Source organism: Electrophorus electricus, chromosome 2, assembly GCF_013358815.1.
Source record: "Electrophorus electricus isolate fEleEle1 chromosome 2, fEleEle1.pri, whole genome shotgun sequence".
NCBI classification, from domain to species: domain Eukaryota; kingdom Metazoa; phylum Chordata; class Actinopteri; order Gymnotiformes; family Gymnotidae; genus Electrophorus; species Electrophorus electricus.
This window is the reverse complement of record NC_049536.1, coordinates 6,970,214-6,988,551: the sequence shown is the minus strand read 5'-3', so window position 1 is coordinate 6,988,551 and position 18,338 is coordinate 6,970,214. Positions and strand designations below refer to the sequence as shown.

Sequence of the window (18,338 nt, the reverse complement as noted above, 5' to 3'; positions counted from 1 at the left end):
ACTACTGAGGGGAAAAACAGATGAAGAATCAATAATAGACACCACCTGAGATTTTAGGCCTTATGACTTTCTTACTACACCTGCTGTAAATCTCGACTGTTAATAGGCATAGGAAACACAAATTAAAAAAATGGGTAGTATGCAAAATAGCTTGCCTTTACCATTACCATTGATTGTAAATTAATCAGTAAGTTCTATACACATCTACTGTTGCTTAATATGAACTTTTACAAACCTTAATTTATGCATGGTTTATGCAACCAAGTGGTCCCAATATCTTCTGTGGAGTAAAAATTAAGAAGTTTCCATTTATACTACTCAGCTACTTCCATTAGAATAATGTTGCTATATTGTGCACATAAACGTATGTAAAATGATTCAATTATACAATTTTAGTTTTCAACATACATCTAGTTTGAAGTAATGCAAAAGAACATTCAACATTTTTGGCTTTGCCTGATCACAAGGCACAAATAACCGATACATATACCCAAGTCAAAATGTTTATATGGTGTTTGCTTTATGACCATGTTTCTGCTTCTTTACAACTTGAAGGCAAACATAACAAATGACAGTAAATGAACCAATATTTCTATTTATTTAAGTATACAATTTAGTGTTTTCATTCCATATTCCAACCCATTTGTCAGGTTTGAAGTCAGTTTTATAGTTTTAATACAGCACAATCCTTGAAGGACAGCAAAATCCAAACAAATACTGTTAAAACAGCATTAATTGCTACACAATGAAAGGTTCTTTGTATTTACCTTGCATGTAGTTGTCAGTCAAGCATTGGCTTTTTAAAAGCTTCTAGTTAATGGCTTAAAGTTGAATGCTTTGTGTAATGCTTTTCATGATATGATTTTAATAAAAATTTGTTACTGGAGGAGGATGATCATATCCAGAAGCAAGCTGTATTCACAACTTCACCGGTTTGGAACTATAGCATTTTTTTTTTTTTCAGTAATACCACAAAGCAAGAAAGTAAACAAACAAAAAACAAAAAAAATCTCAAAACTCTGCCTATTATGTGATGTGCAGTGTTCAGTGAAAACTCAACTTGGTAGGAATATCTGTAGGGAATAATTTGTGACAATGTAGCAAATGTGGAGTTGACTTGTAGTGTGTTGGGCTTGACATCGTGCAAAATGTAACAACTGTAAGTACATCAGCCTAGTTTACATTTACATAGGTAACAACAGAGAAGTGGGTGGGAGGGTTGAGGGGTTACATATTCAGATAGAAGAACCTCTTACCAAAATGCAGAGTGCTAAACTAGGATTTGAGTAAGAAAATCGAAGGTACAGAAAAGTAGGGTATGAAAATAGCATTTTTGATCATTAATCAACAATTAACAAGAATGTAGAGGATCCTGTCCATCTGCCTTTCCTCATTAACGAGGGGTAAAACATTCAAATCAAGTCAAGCAAACCCATCCTGGCATTACATTTCACATGGTTATTCCAGGAGATTACTTTACTGAGGATACATGACGATGCTTTACAGAGTATATGAGGTATTGCACAAATTATAAAAAAAAGGCAACAAAAATATACAGCAATTTGAAAGAACATATACAGAATTTGAGTACAATTTGGAAAGGTGAGAATTTAGTATCTGTTATTCTATGGAGTGGGTTATCAAAGAAACAAGAACTAGTCATCCCATTCATCATCGTCCTCAAAGTCTTCTTCTTCATCATCATCCTCATCTTCATCTGGGAACAAATAGAAATGTATTTACTATATAGTATTAAAAATTATTTTACTAGTTGAATGAGTTAAAAACAAAGCTGCAAAACAGCTGACATAGTAGACAGCCCTTACCTGAAGAATGGATGGCTTTGCTCCTCTTCTGCATCACCTCCATTAGTGCTCCAACAATGCCTGATGATGGAGCAGGAGTGGGTGGGCCTGAGTCACTACTATCTGATACCTGGATATGTGCAAGCACACAAAAGAGGGTTTATAAGTATTAGCAAACAATTCCGACTGAATAAAATAAGTAAATATATTTATAGTCTCAGTCAAAGGTTTGGACACAGTAACCAACTTATCTCTACTATTTCCTACATTTTAGAAAACAGTAAAGGTATTTAAAAAACAATATAAACACACATGTGGTTATGCTGTGTTAATAATGACTGTCTGTCTTAGATTGTAGATTCTTTCTTTACTTTGATGACAGACCTGCTTGCTCCTGGCTCTACACCATCTTAAGGAGGCAGTCACCTATGATATCCTGAAGTCGTCAGGTATGTCCAAACTTTTGATTGGTCAAGCAGATTTTAATTGTGTTCTGTTTTTTGTTTTTTTTTTGAGTCAGAAGATGCAATGTCCCATTTTTATAAAAATATGGTTTAAGGTAAAAAAAATGACAAACATGTCTTTAAAAATTTATAGTTTCAATTCAGTCCTTTTCAGAGAAGCAGCAAGAGATGACCAGGCAGAATAACTTAAGTATTTTACTACTCGGGTTTCTGTGGATTCACAATATAACACTAACAAAGCCAAATGAAAATCCCCTTTTCTTAACAACAAAAAAAAAAAAAAACAACAAAAAAAAGACAGCATAACATGCAAATATGCGCACCGTTTTGAGCTGAATGCCTTGCCGGATCTGGTCAAGCAGGGCGTCTCGCCCCGTGGTCGACACTGGCCTGTTGCTCTGCTCCACCTTCCTCAGTTGGGTACCCTCTCTAATCTGCTCTAGCAGGGCTGACTTGCCCCCCATAGGTGAGGGCACTGATTCTCCCCCTCCATTCACCTCTGGTGGGGGTGGTGGTCCAGGGGGAGGTGGCGGTGGGGGAGGGGGAGGAGGAGCACTTCCTCCAGATGGTGGTGGGGGTGGGGGTGGAGGATGAGACTGGGGGGCCTGGGCTGGTATGCTAGCATGGGCAGGAGGAGGGGGTGGTGGATGTCCCCTACTTGGAGGTGGAGGTGGAGGAGCTCCCATGCCTTGTCTGGAGGGTGGAGGAGGTGGAGGTGCAGAGGCTGGGGCCCTGGAGGGTGGAGGGGGTGGTGGGGCCCCTCGTCCCCGGGCAGGTGGTGGAGGAGGAGGAGGTCCAGATGTGTGTGGAGGGGGTGGGGGGGGTGGACCACCACGTGATGGAGGAGGTGGAGGAGCTGAAAGAGAAAAAGAACAAGACAATTATTAAAAGAATAGGTGCTCATTTTTTTGTTCATGTACGTAAATGTCAATTTATATAGTTTTACACAGTCAGCACAAAAGGCACGCAGCACAGAAAAAGAAAGCCAGAGCAAAAACTTGCCACCACAGGGAGCTGCTGACTAAACTATATTGGACCAAACTAGCCAGACAGACCTTTTAACTCATCCAAATTTCTCTTATAAATTTTCAGGATTCCTCTACTGATTCTGAACATTGTTGAACCTCTAGTGACAGCTTTCAACAGTGCTCTAAGGACTTTAATTTATTCTGTTGAGTTATTCTAGATCATAACTACCTCAAACTAAATTTTTATTGGATCACCCACTATGAGACAAATTAATTTACTTTAAATTGTTCACTGTGGGGAAAATGGACAGGCATGTAAACACAGGCATTTCCATTCAAATATCAAGACCTTAGAGAAGTCATTCAAAAACCAGAAAACAAACCCAATCCAAAACACTGCACACCAACAGATCTCCTGACAGGTAAAACAGCTAGAACATGCAAATAGACTTTGACAGTTTAGTTTGAGCAAGAAAGGGCTGCACCTACCACTCCATCTAGGGGGACCTAAAGGAAGATCACACGCATGTGTCAAATATGAAACATGGAGCATTCCCTCAGCACTGAATATGCCTTTTCACTGCTTTGACTCCTTTCTGTAAAGCTTTATTTTCCCTATTTATGGAACACCATTACTAGAGATAGGAGACAGGACCATCTCAGTAAGTGTTGTGTTTTTTCCACATTCAGTGCAGACAGAATCATCAAAATCTAGCTTCATCGGTGCTGAATTGGTTTTTGTCCATGTGTTCTTAGAAAACACCTAGAGAGAAAAGCACTAAAAAGGACAAATTGTTTAATAATGACACAATAACAGTCCTGTTTTTAGATGTCCAATATGATATCTGCTTACCAGAAAATTTTGATTTGGAACTGTCTGAAATAGTATCAGCTTGGTTGTTATGAGGTGGACAACAGACCATTGTGATGAAAGTAATAAAATAAAACAAGGTATTTAGATCACACAACTGAACTAAATTCTAAATTGAATACTATTTTATAGTTACAGGTTTTGTAGCTTAAATGTTTTTATCTCCTTAAAACATCCATTTAAATCATTCTAACATTACCAATGGTTGATGAGCCAATATTTAAAATCAGCATTCACAAACAAGGCAGTAGGAAATATGTGTGAGAGTAGCGGGAATCGTGTTCATATTATTTTGCAGGAAAACACTAACAAAACCTCACTAATAATAAGGGAGGAGCTAGTTCAGTCATATTTTTTAATAGTACTTATGTAATGTAACTAGATAGCTACCGAGCTACAGTTCCAGGACAGCACTAATTACTGGTGAGCGGTAAAACGGTAAAATCTGAGAAGTACTGCCAATTTTTAATCTTATCAAAAATCTAACAGCACACTGCTTATACTATCTATGTCCAGCACAGAAGGTAGGATGTGTCAGAAGATGTGAAGGGACAAAATGCTATAATTTTTTGACACGCAACAATGTTTTAATTCAAATACTTGAATTATCTTTGGCTGAACCATGATACAAAAACATATTTGAAAGTTTTTACCAGATGGCAAACTTCTACCAGTATCTCATCTAAACTAGCACACTGCCCACCACTAAGTTGTGAAGGCTATGCCTTATACTTCTCTGTTAACACAAAGTTTGGCCTAACTTATGACCATCCATGCAGTTCCTTATCGTAAGTGATGTTATCTGTAGTAGGTGCAATAAAGCAAATGATCAACTTTAATACATTTATTACAGATATTATAGATTATAAATGTTACTCAATAAAAGAAATACAGCTCCTTTAAGGTTGCTAGTTCCCTTAGGTAATGGGTTATGGTACATGATTAATGTATGAGGCATGAACTATGCTGTGAATGCAGTATTTAAATAAACAAAAGATCAGCAATGGCCAAGATATATAGTCAACCAAACTAATTACCCAATGCCCTGCTTCTTTTTGGTTCAGGCCTTGTGGGCAGGGGTGTTTCTAGACTACATAGAAACATGGAATTATGGGGCACAGCCCAACCCATTTGTTTGCCAGTCAGTCACAGGGACGGAATTGTGCATATGCTCTTTTTTTTAAATAAAAAAGTCTCACTCCTTCTCCCTGTTCTGTTGCTTTTTACCCTTCTATTTTACACTCACTTACTGCTTCTACCTGATAAGCATTTGCTTTTATGCTTTCTGTTCTTCTTGCAACTGTTCCATTCTCATTGTCTGAGTGCACTCACAATTGCCATGTCTTTTTTGTGTAATTTACATTTCATTTTAATATTTTCACATGTACATGTGAAATAATTCCCTTGAGACATAAAACCATATGTGAATTACTTGATAATTGTTATTATCATCAGTTCATGATAGCTGGATAACAAGCTTGCAATATCAGCCGTTTACTGGTTATATTTCTAATTTTACAAGCTTGGTGTTATCTAGTTAGTAGTGCTCCATCTTGCTAACATAACCAATGCCTTAGCTAACTCAAGTAGCGAATGCCTTTTCTTTAGTGGTCCAACGTGTGTTTTTGGTAGGTTCAATCCTTATATGCAGCTAACCTTAAAATATATACATTATAATTACTTTCTCTTCTGCATGGCCAACCTGCTTTTAAATACTAGCAATGTCTACTGGCAGCTCTTTATAGTTAACAGAGAAACTGACAGAAACTGGCTCTGAAAATGTTACCTGCTCAAGTATTTGTAAAGACGCTGGGTCATTATGAACATAGTACCTTTAGTGAATTAACATGGTGCTAATGTTTGTGTTGTGCTTTTAAGACAGGTTAAAATGTAAAGTATTGGATTTTATATATTGGATTTTTACCCCCATGATTATAATACAGCACGGAAACATTTTACTTGAGTACGTGCCCCATTACATTAGGTCTAGTGACACTGCTGAGACTTTGGATTTGTTATAAGAAATAATAACTGAAAGTCACCGTCAGTTTAGTATATCAGGACAGTGTATCACCTGGTATTTGGTGCTAGAATTTCACCAGTGAGAGAGAGCCTTTTAACTGTTATTTGTTTTAACTGTTGTTTCCTTGGTTTACATCTGCTTATAACTGTACAAGCAAGGATGAGTGCTCACCTTGTCTCCTCAATTCATTCTTGACAGCTTCCACACCTCCCTTTTTCTCAATGAAGTCATAGATGACTTTAGACGTTTCCTTGTCCTTGAGCTGTGCTTCAGAGATGCCACACATGTCAAACAGATTTTTCAGCTCTGGGTCCAGGTTATTAAGCTGAAATTGAGAAATATCCAGTCAGGAGATTCTTTTATAGACAAAATTAAAAGAGATGATCAAGCAAAAAGACATAAGATTTTAAAGGGTATTTACAATGACCATGCGTTTGAGTTTTTTCTTGCTTTTTCCACAAATAACTTGCACACATTGAATAAATTGGATATGGCGTTCATGCAAACTCAAACATTCACCTGTAAAAGTAAATGTTATTGATATCAGTTAGACACTGAAAAATGTGGAAAAGCAGCTTTAGACTTGTTCTCGCACTTTGTGGTGAGGATCTTTTTTTAAAAACTTAACACTTAACAACCAGTGACATTCATGGCCTAATGTGTGTCAAATGACTTGTGTGAATAATAATAATAAATAATAATAATTAAATAATAATAATAATAATAATAATTAAATAAATTATTATTGTTAATATTATTAATTATAATTGCATTCAAGATGCATCTAAGGTTTCCTTACATTATGTAGAATGTAATACAGTACAAAAGTGTAAAGCACACACACAATATGTACTATGCAAAGTATGTTCATCCAGGCTGAGCTCAGACATCTGTGTGGCTTTTTGCACTAAACGTAGTTCATGTAAATATGACTGGGACACATTTGCTGAACAGGATGAAAAGTTGCACAACAGAATCAGATGTCTGAGCTCAGCCTGAATGAACACAAGGCCATTCATGCTATATCGTGCCACTGCCACATAGGTCAGCATTGTGATGTAAAGAGGGCTACTTCAGCATGGATGCATGTGAGTGTGAGCGCAAGTGACAGAGTGACGCCTTGTTATGGAACTCACGTCGAAGCCTGTGTTGGGATCCCAGCCTACATGACCAATGTGCCTGGGAAGAGGCAAGTCACAATGCATGTTAATACACACAGACACAGTAAGACAGACACAGACCCAAAAGCTACTACAAGAAACCTAAGTAAAAACAGTTGTAAAGTGACTATAAACGTATCACACATGATTTTTTTTTTTTTTTTTTGCTTGCAAAATGTAGCAAATTAATTCCCTGAATGAAAATGGTCAGATAGGAATTCATGTGGCTTTTTGTATATATGCATGTGCTTAGTCCTGCTGTCATTAGCCAGCATCAGCAGTGTGGCAAAAAACAATGGTAGAGAGGGCTATAGCAGCAGTATAGCAGCAATAGCAGCAGTATAGCAGCAGTATAGCAGCAATAGCAGCAGTATAGCAGCAGTATAGCAGCAATAGCAGCAGTATAGCAGCAATAGCAGCAGTATAGCAGCAGTATAGCAGCAATAGCAGCAGTAGCTGTGGATACAGCAAAAGCTAGCAATCTGGCTTTTCACCTTCTCAACCTGATCATAAACCTGCTAATAAATTGTGCCATCCTCCATAGCAATATACAATACATAAATGAGGAACTAGCATGTACACTTTGTTGGTTTTAATATCCTGAGCCGTCCCATAAATATATTTTTTGTATCAATGAGTACATGCATGCCATTTGGACATGCAAGACAGATATATTCAATTTACGGACAGATACAGGTCATATTCAATTATTAATAAAAACCAAGACAGGCCAATCTGAGCAAAAAAAAATAGCATTTGAACTGTGAGGCTTATAATGTGAATGTTGCCTAAAACACTTACTGGAAGTTGCTTGGAGTCCCAATGTCAGCCTTTGTGAGTTTCTTCCTCTTGCCTTTCATCTTTTTCTCCTTCTTGTTAAGGCTACTGTGCACCATGTTGTTCATGTGGGAATTATTGTGGAAGCGCACATTGTTGATCTCTGGGTTCTTGATGTCCACTGTCGCCATTGGCAACGTGGGGCCTAGACACAGCGTGCACACACGCGTGCGTACACACACACACACACACACACACACACACACAAAACACAAAAATATTACATTGTAAATTCTGTAAAATTAGATATATCCATAAGCATACAGTGTGTACTGCTTGCTAGACCGAGCTCTCGAGATTTGTGTTTCCAACAACAGCTTATTCTTTCCATTGAGACACTGAGGGGGTGTTCCACAAGCCATCCACAACAAACAGTGTTTCACATGCATTCCTAAAAATTCTAAAGTACTGAAATTCTATCAGAGTTGAAAACTATATTGGATTGATTTTAGTACCAAGGCACTTGTATAACAATGAGCAGGGAAGCAATGTAACTGGCAAGCAATGGGTTTGTGACATAAAACAGTCAAGGTTCAGTATGACAAAATCTGATCAATTGTAGCAGAATGAATAATAAAAGGTGTACCCTTTTGGAAGGAACAAGGTTTAGTTACACAAAATGTACATCTTAGTTTAACTATTCTTCAAATGATTTATCTAACTCATACAAACAATGCCCTGACTAAGCTAGATGACCTTCACAATCAAACTTTAAACACAATGAAATACAACCTACTGACTTTATGCTGCTTTTATTTCCTCTGTAGTAATCAGCCAATATGTTGTTGAATTGCAGATTTTAGTGCATGGAATGTGGAAAAGCCTGTTGGGGCCCAGGGTTCACCTTCAGTACAGGTAGAGTTTTTCTGAAGTGGGTGTCAAGCATGTTTCATGGGCAGAAATGGTAAGACCTTTGACCTACAGCAAGCAGCCTACTTAAGATCGTTTGCAGAGAAGCCTAGCCTTATCATCATAGAAGAGAGCTACAGTGTATAATTCTTGTTTATAACTCTGAGTTATAAATGCTTTGGTTTGTATCCATGACACTAGGCTGAACTGAACCATTTCAGTGAATATGCGTTAATAATATTAATGTCCATCCAATTAGTGTTTTGGATATATAAACATTGGAAAATGGCGCATGTATTTGCAGATTTCAGAATGCTAAAGAAACAATTACTAGAGCCTCAGCATTACACAACCCCACTGTCCAGATTTCAGGGCTCTCCCACAAAAAGATTCAACTCTAAGCAGATGCACACAAATATCAAGTACAATCAGGTGTTTCTTTATACATCAGCAGAAAGAAATCACCATTTACTGAACTAGAAGTTCAACAGAAACCTCTTTATAAGCATACTGTTCTGAAAAAAATTCCATAGAGAAAGCCTTTACACAAACCTCTGTCACAGGTAGAATACCAGTTCACGTGTTAACAAGTCTGAGAGCCATATAATTTAACATGCTCTACTGAAAGTGTCCAGGGTTTAACTGTTTGATGCATTGTAACATCCCTACTGTATCCTTGAACATAACTGGACTTCTTACAACCTCTATCACCGTATCTCTTTGATGGCAAACAGCTCAAAACTGTTTTCTTGCTGCTGAAATGAATGCTATCCTGCTGAACATGCCTATGATTTACCCAGATGTGCACTGCAGCAGTGCCCTGGGGTGAGAGATGCTCAATAGTCCTCAGATGCAGCTCAGAAGAATCCTGTGCAGTATATCAGTTAAACCAGTACAAAGAGAACTTGTAAGTATACTAGTAAAAAACAGCCAGCTAATCATATGCTAACCAAAGGACCTGCTAGTAGCATAACCAGGATTAGCTCAACAATTTAATTGATGCATGTATCCAGTGTGTTCTTTTGGAATCAGTCTTCACAAGTCCACATCGACAAGTGTGCATTTTTGACTGTGAACCTGTTTGTAAGGTACAGACATGTACCTCACAATCAATGTGCATGCATATACATATTAGTCATCATTTACTGAGATAGTTCGGGCTCGTTCTCATGCCTTTTCCATACACCTCAGCAGAAACCTTATAATACTGTTCTGAAAATAACTCTTGAGTTGGCCATACTGAAAACCACAAGCACACCACAAACACTGTGCATACACAAACACAGCATGGGTGCACACAGCACGCACACAGAAAACACACCACACATACAGGGCACACACATGGCACATGCGCACACCCATGCTGTGGTCACATACAGAACGTGCCCTCACATACACCCACCTACACCCTCACCCACGTACCCCACATACACACGCACACACCCTGTATGCATGCTCACACACAGTGGCTTCACACACAGCACCTTTACAGCAAGTACAGTAATGTAAATTACTCAAGATCGTTTATTCTACACAAGGGACAATATCAACAGAGTGGAGAATCTCAGTATGGGCTTTTTGTGGAATTTTTGGGTAACAATATCTGTATCAATGTTTTGTTTGAGGTGCATGCCAATATTGAACCTATGAACCACACATCTAGTGCCCTTCTCTTATTGTGGTAGCATAACATTCAACAGTAGCACTAATTACCCCAAGTAACAGCAACATAACAGAAATAACAGCAAATAACTATTAGTAGCTGCTTCCTATTATATTATTGAGACAACATGCACAGTTTTAAGACTGGTGGGTAAGACCATATTTAGCTGTTTTTAATCTATGGCATACTGTAAAGTGCACTGAGATGTCTGAAGCTAGCTAGCACCAAAACACTGAAGACTATACTCCATGTGCCACACTGTCACATTTGTTCAATTAAAGAGAATGCATTATCAGAAGACCTAGCTCATTATAATTGTAACAAAATATTATAGCATATTAGATAATGTAGGGTATGTATCAGTAATGTACACATACACAGTACAATTTCCTCTTAATATACAGGTTTGTGTTGTTTCTGTGTACTATACATGCACAGGTGTGCAAGAAGGCACTCCACACATTTCATCTGCTTTCATGGAGGAGAATTTGCTAAGCATTTGTACATTCTTGTTTTTGTGCTAGTGTAGTCACAACCAATCAGTTGCTATGAGAAAGTCAGAAGTAACTGATCATTGAATATAAGTACCAGTAGACATACCATTTGGTGGGTCACGCCTTTTCTCTGCAAAACAAAATTAACATTGTCAAAATAACTCATGAGTAGTAAGAGAGAGCAAATTCCAGATTGGGGATTTCAGGTTGGTCTTAATGTGGGGTTTTTGTGAGGTTAGTTTGTCAAGGATCAGCCTGAGCGATACCAAGTGAGAGCTGAAAATGAGGTGTCATGATGCCCTGAGCCTCTACTCAATTGCTGTGGATGGTGACCTGAGCACTGAGACCGCAGTGTATAAAGAGACCTTTCAGCTCATATGCCGACATCAATACTGCAGCACATTTAACAAGGAAGATCAGGTGCTACCTTTGATCTAAACATATAAGCTAAAGGCATCATTATTGTGGAAGAACAATAAGTTAGCATTGTTTTATAGGAATAAATTAAACTAAATGTGAAAACAAAAGTACATTTTACATGACATCAAAGCCCCACACACAAGTCTGAGGAGGCTGCCAGTTTTAGTATGTACAAACTCTACAAAGGCAGGGAAATGGTAACCAAAGGGAAGGATGAGTGATGGTAAGCACTGGGATTCCTCTGAAAGTCTGTCCACACGGAGGGAAAAAAAACTCAAACTTCAAAGCTCTGCATGCAGAAGGAATAGGAAGTAGTGGACTCAAGCCAGAGACGAGAGGGAGCAGTCAGCACAGTGGTTACGGCAGGATCACAGAGAGAAGCAAGGTGACTACCAGGCCTTTCCTACAGTCTAAAGAGAAAACACTAATATCCCCACTACAAGAAGAGATAGAAGAGTGAAGAGTATGAAAGTGAATTAGAGTGTAAATAATTAAACCATATGTTAAGGAGATATTACTATACATGTAAAAATACATTTGTGCATGTGAATTATAAAAAAGTAAACAAAGTACAGCCAAAAGTTTTTGTGTTTAAATATGAGGCATAAATAACCTATAAAGCAATAGGCAAGGTGGTGGAGGTGCTAATCACATTACGTGAAGCTGAACTGAAGCAGAAAGGAGAGAAAGCAGAAATGTAAAAGGAGGCCAAATGAAAGAACCCCTGGCCTACTCACCCGTTCTCTTCTGTCGTCTGCTGAGCAGCTCATTAAGCGCACTGCGGAATCGTTTTGCTTCCTCTTCACTGGCAAAATTCATGCCGATCTGGCAAGACTGAAAGAGTAAAACTCAGTAAGACTCTCCATTTTCAGAGCTGGAGAGTTCACACCACAGGTGATCAGCAGTAACTTTGGAGAAATAAATAAATAAATAAATAAATAAATAATAATAATAATAATAACATTAAAAAGAAGAAGGGAAAAGGCATTCAAAATGACTAAAACGGTTATGCTTACATGTGTATCTACCCACAGTACAAGTACATTCGATATTAACTACGCTGTCAACTTGTCAGCTAGCTGAAGCAAATGTTCAGAGCGCAAAAGGTCCTACACATTTAACACAATACATTTCACTTCTATAATGACTAGGAGAAAAAAAAGCCTGCTACACAAAATAAGCAGTGCCACCAGGGGACCAGATTTATATTTATTAATATATTTATATTTTTCTATTTTAGTACCACTAAAAATAATTCACTGAAGCCTTTTGCAGACTAAAAAAATGGACTTACATCTCCTGCAAATGCAATAAAGTATGATCTTGAACTATTGCTTGTAAAATTATTGTAGAGCTCCTGCTCAAACTTAGTTTTTCCATCCTGCAAAATAATGGGAAAAAGTGACACATGAAACCCAGCAAACATGTTTATTCTCAACCTATATGCTTTTAAGCATACATGTTTAAATTCATGATCAGAATTTCAGTATAATCTGGTCCAATCATAAAACCTGAGGAAAGGTTGTAGCTGCCTCACCTTGATATCAAACACACGGATGAAATACGACCTTTGAGGGTTGTCTTTCACCAAGCAAGCCACACCACAGCATCGTTTGGTCCAGGACGGACCCCGGTCAGCTGCATATACCTGAACCACTGCTGAACACAGAGTCTACAAAAAGAGAACCAGACCTTACTGATACAAAACATCCAGCATGGCGAGATAAGTGTAAAAAGGTACTGCAAGTTTCCAGTAGACTAGCAGGTCACTCCACTCTACTACACAATCAATTATGCTCCGTCTACATTACAATTTTGACCTTTACAATGAATTGCGAAAGCTTCAATTATTGAATTTCATTTTTAATATAGTAGTTTTTTAAAACAAACATTTTAACAATATTTGTACACAGTATTTATTGTATGTCAAAAAAGTCAAAACCACTCATCTCTAATCACTAACTACAATAGTGTAGTTTTCCCTCATGTACACTGACTGATCTCAAATATAATACTATAGTATCTTCATAGATGTTTGAGCAAAAATTGGTCATGTACCAAAATTGTGTACTGCATTGTGTACTGATCAATCAAAACTCCATCAATCGAATGAACAATCAAAGCCACTATATGAATTAAGATAATTTCAATTAAATGTCTAGGTACTTTACAAGTGTTTCTCCTCACTTCTGATTATTATGTAGAGACAAGTGGCTGTGTTGTGACAGTAACATGATGCATTAAACACAGAAGATAGCCTAAATTTGAAGCGGTGCTTGCTCCTCTAACAGACAAATTAAATAGTTTTTAAAAAATGGAAATGTTGAGGTTTTTGAAGGTTTGAATGAGAATGTCAGGCCTATAAAAGATGTCAAAACTACAACATAAAAAAAAAGCACTTCATAACTACAACTGCTGAAACTAAAGATGGACTGAATCTTACAGAAAAACCTAAAAAATATACAAACAATATTTTCAAAACATCCAATTATTACAACCCTACAAAACACTGTCTATATGAGAATCTTTATGTTACATCCACGTGAAAGAGAGGAGCAGACAGAGCTCCTCCAGGACATGGGTTACCAAAGGAAAAATAGGCCAGCTTCTTGGCAATGCGGTCAAAGGGAGAAAGGCCAAGAGCTCAGAGAAGATGAAATTTTCCATGGATAAGTTTATTTGCTTACACACACACACACACATTCAGAGACACAGGGGCACACTCACAGACAAACACACTCACAAAAGTCTAAATGTTTGGCAAAACCCATGTCAAAACAAGGCAGCAAAGAGAGTTAACAGCAGTTTCAGTAAGACATGGCTTTCCTTCACCTCAAAAGATGAAAACAGCTTTTTCATGCTCAAAAACTACACTCTCAGCATTAGAATATTCAGACCAATACGAAGTGTCACATTTATCTCAGTAAGACCCAAGGAATCAAAACAGAGAAACCAATGCATCTATAAACCACTTCCAAAAACCTGTTGCAGTGAGTTCACCGAGTCCAAAGAGATTTAGCCTGTTTCTACCTTTTACTGCATAAACTTAAAGTTTTTCAATAAACGAATAACTTATTGAATGTTAAATTATTACTGCTAGGCTATGAAACATCAATATGCAAAATGCTTTAAATCTTGACAATTTCCTTCTTTATCTTCAGAGAAACAAGTAACATGGGCATAACTCGTGCGTCAGTGAGATTTCAGTTTCAAAGTGCTTTTTTTAAAAAAAACATTTTTTTATTTTAAAAATTACCAATCTACCAGCAGTTTCGGCTATTTAAAGCTGTAGGTTGAGACTATGGGGAAATCTGATCAGAGATCAGCATACTCTCAACACTCTTATTCATTCAGGGACAAAAACTCAGGGTAGAGGAGATCAGTTCACTTCCTGTCTGTAAAAACTGCTGATTGTGCACAACAGTCCCTGTTAGCCTCTCTGTCCCTCCACCCCCAACCCCCGCTACTCATTGATGAATTGAAAAATGACTTTATCCACTCTCTTCCCTCAGATTCCGGTGCTGGTTCGGAACACCACTTCGGAACATGACTTCTGGAAATGGGCTGTGCCATCATGTGTCATATTTATCATGCGTCATCCCTTAAAGCCCAATTTATGGCCTGGCTTTTTTCTGTGGTTCCCCAGCAGACACTGTTCTGGTGACAATCCCCTCTTCAGCTCAGTCAGGCATGGACAAGAAATCTAGGTGGACTATAGACTAAGCACTGTTACCGCCAATTACAAAAAAAACCAAACAAAAAAAACAAAACACCTCAGTTAAGCAGACAGTGCACTGACTATAACATTGTACCCTAAGCTAAGCATGATAAGGACTCTCGGAAAGCATGTTCAAATAGGTCACCTTCTTCCCTGCACCAGACTCACTAATACACAATCTGCAGTTTGGCACTTGTGTTTGAATTCAACCAACAGAATTACACAGATAGCCTGGGTTTCATCTTTATTACATGATCTCTAATGACAATCATTTTATTTAATGGAAGGGTAGGCTATGCCCTACATGGCTGTTCTAATGAGATTTCCACCATAATTTAAAAATTATTTGCGATACAATGTAGTCTGTCAGTGCTTTATTGTTGCCAGGGATACAACAGCAGGAAACAGTTCAAATCCCCAACAGAGCAGTTAGTCCCAAGTGTATCAGATGAATCCAAACAATTTTCTAGAAGTTTAATCTGTGGCATTTGGATATAAAATCCAAATCTAGAAAAACTTTAAAAAAAAGCCACCACAACCAATCATTCAGAAACCTCTGTACAGAACAGTTCAGAGTTCAGAGTGTGACCAACACTAGAAAAGATGCTTTAACTAACAGAAAGCTAAGAAAAATGATTTATATATTTTGAAAGCTGATATTACTAGTGATTAGCCTTCTGTCGTTATGGTTGTCAGAAACAGCAGGAGCTAGCAACAGTACACATGCCCCCTCACATAGTTACATGAGCAGTCCTTTTTACAGTCTAGGTTTTAGGTAAGTGGTTACAATTAACATTTGCAGGTATGTCGCCTATATCTAATGCATTTATTCAGACTCCTGATACAAGCTGTAAATCAGCCAGACTTGGCCGGGCCTGCATAGCTCGAGGAAACAGGCTGTCTTCGATGGGTTACTTAAATTCAAGATGCAATGCGGGATTGTCAGCATCCCATTATTACACATTTTAAGAGAGCGATACTTCTGTTTCTCTATCACAGCAAGACACCTCAAACGGAATTTACATTACATGGTTCTAGGAACCCTGTATTGATAAGATACTGATGGTAATTTAGCGGTGTAGCATCCAAACAATGTTACAGTGCAATGCAATGAAAGTAAACATTCAGCAGCGGCACTGCACATAAAATCTAGTGGTAATAATGAAACAACGTGATTGGCGTTCATTTGAACTTAACAGAATATAGGACGACCATAAGAGTGTACACAACTTACGATGCATTTCCTGCCAAGGTAGTTGAAAAGACATTCGTTCTCTTGTGGAGTGAGAAGTATAGAACCGACATTTGCAACCCTCCTTTGAGGCGGATGTCCACTCATATTGACAAGAGAAGAGGCCAAATAATTCAAACGCTGTATTGTAAGACAGTATTTTATGTAAAATATTTGCAATCACTGATCATCATGGCCTGCACTCGGTTCCTCCTGGAACTGCATTCCACAAATAGTGCACTTGGAGTATTTTCTCAGTGCGCAAACGGTTCAGAAACAAATTTTCTTATTCCACGAACAGACTGCAGTTTAAACTTCTCAATAATCGGTAAACTGCACAATATAAACTTTCATCCCGAACTCCTACAGCAACAACGATCCCTCAGTCCAACATGGCAGCACGGTGGATAAACCAATAAAGCGTCTGTGAAAGGGGCTTTTTAATCACTCATTTCAGAAGTTATCCTCAATTGCTAAAGATAAGAACCAGTAAAACGACTGAATGGAAAAAATACATTTCTGTAGTAAAAATTTATTAATTTAAGTGAGGACGTTTGTGGTAAGTGTGACAGTAACATTACGCATTTTAAAGTACACCTTGCCTTTGTGAATGGTTTATGCCTGTTTTCCCGTGCATTTTGCTTTATGCGGAGGGATGAGCTCGGGATAGGGCGGAGACTTCGAAGGCTTCAGAGTGGAGTGCAGTGTCGTCACTTCATCAATTTGACAGATCTTGATCGACTTCTAACCATTTTATTTGTAAATAAAATGACTTCCCCGCACTGATAATGCGCGAAACATTTAATCCAGGCTTAAGTAAACACGACATAAAATTCAAATATATATTCATAAGAAAAAGAAGCTTAAAAAAAGAGGCCCCATGGAACTCGTTTATCTGGTCATGCATGCATGCATACATACATACATACATACATATACATATATATATATATATATATATATATATATATATATATATAAACTAAGGACTAATAGGTTACAGTGAATGTCATCTTTAACACAAGGATGTCTACAATCAACAAACCATATTGGTTCACACACACACACACACACACACACACACAATTTTTTTAAATAGTCCCTATAGGGAACCTTATTCTAACACTATATTGCCATTTATGACTGATTTAATTATTTGACAGGACCGTGCTGGTGTACAGAAGCAAAACCACTTCTAATTTCAAGTACAACTCAGACAAGAGCCATGTATAGAAATTTTTGATTACGTTTTTTGGTGTGTCATGGAGCAAGTAAGAGGTCACTCATTCCCAAGTACTCTCTCTTTCTATACCTTTAGTTTCCAAACATGGTAAATAGCAAGTTTTGTGTTTTATATATCTGTACATCTTGCACTGGGTGCTTTGAATGATCCATAGACTTCAGTATAATTGCCTGATGTATGAGGATCAAATGAATAACAACTCTGCTGCTTATGTAACAGCCATCAGACTGGGTTCACCTTATTCCTCCTCTCTGATAAACAAATGATGAAAGGTGAGAAAAGGGATCAGAACAGGTAGAGGGGTGAATATGGCATTGTGCTACAAGCTACTTGGAGTTCTTTCAAGAATGTCACAGTGGTATAGTGTAAGAATTATTAATGAACAAAATATGGAAATCTGTTACTATATTTTCTCCATCACTACACTACTATTAGTGATAAAAATATGTGCAAGGTCCATTGAAAAAGAATGTTGCCTGACCTTACACTGAAAATCAATGTCACTGAAGTTTTGCCATTAACAGTATAGTCCTAAAACAAGCCTCAAACTAAGGGTGAAATCTCTGAAAACCATGAAAGAAAAAAGACATAA

General features: G+C 37.7%; 1 protein-coding gene across 3 annotated transcripts; it reads right to left on the bottom strand.

Annotated features, from left to right (window-relative positions):
* Positions 1–579: 579 nt before the first annotated feature.
* On the bottom strand, positions 580–16,901 carry wasla (WASP like actin nucleation promoting factor a). Of its 3 annotated transcripts, XM_027018981.2 has the most exons (12): positions 16,507–16,901; positions 13,092–13,226; positions 12,849–12,935; positions 12,292–12,388; positions 11,241–11,264; positions 8,093–8,273; positions 7,268–7,310; positions 6,303–6,456; positions 3,727–3,744; positions 2,593–3,125; positions 1,827–1,935; positions 580–1,717 (listed from the first exon to the last, which is right to left on the bottom strand). In XM_027018981.2, exons 1-12 carry the CDS (start codon positions 16,609–16,611, stop codon positions 1,656–1,658), a joined length of 1,548 nt encoding a protein of 515 aa, XP_026874782.1. In that variant the 5' UTR covers positions 16,612–16,901; the 3' UTR covers positions 580–1,655. The 3 variants fall into 3 exon arrangements, with proteins under 3 accessions (XP_026874782.1, XP_026874789.1, XP_026874797.1); XM_027018988.2 differs by lacking the exon at positions 3,727–3,744; XM_027018996.2 differs by lacking the exon at positions 11,241–11,264.
* Between the last annotated feature and the right edge of the window lie 1,437 nt (positions 16,902–18,338).

Coding starts and splice junctions, on each gene's coding strand:
- wasla (XM_027018981.2), bottom strand. CDS start 16,611: ATGAGTGGACATCCGCCTCAAAGGAGGGTTGCAAATGTCGGTTCTATA. Junction 11,265..12,291: donor CAGACGACAGAAGAGAACGG/GTGAGTAGGCCA, acceptor TTTGTTTTGCAG/AGAAAAGGCGTGACCCACCA. Junction 6,457..7,267: donor ATCCCAACACAGGCTTCGAC/GTGAGTTCCATA, acceptor TCTCAATTTCAG/CTTAATAACCTGGACCCAGA.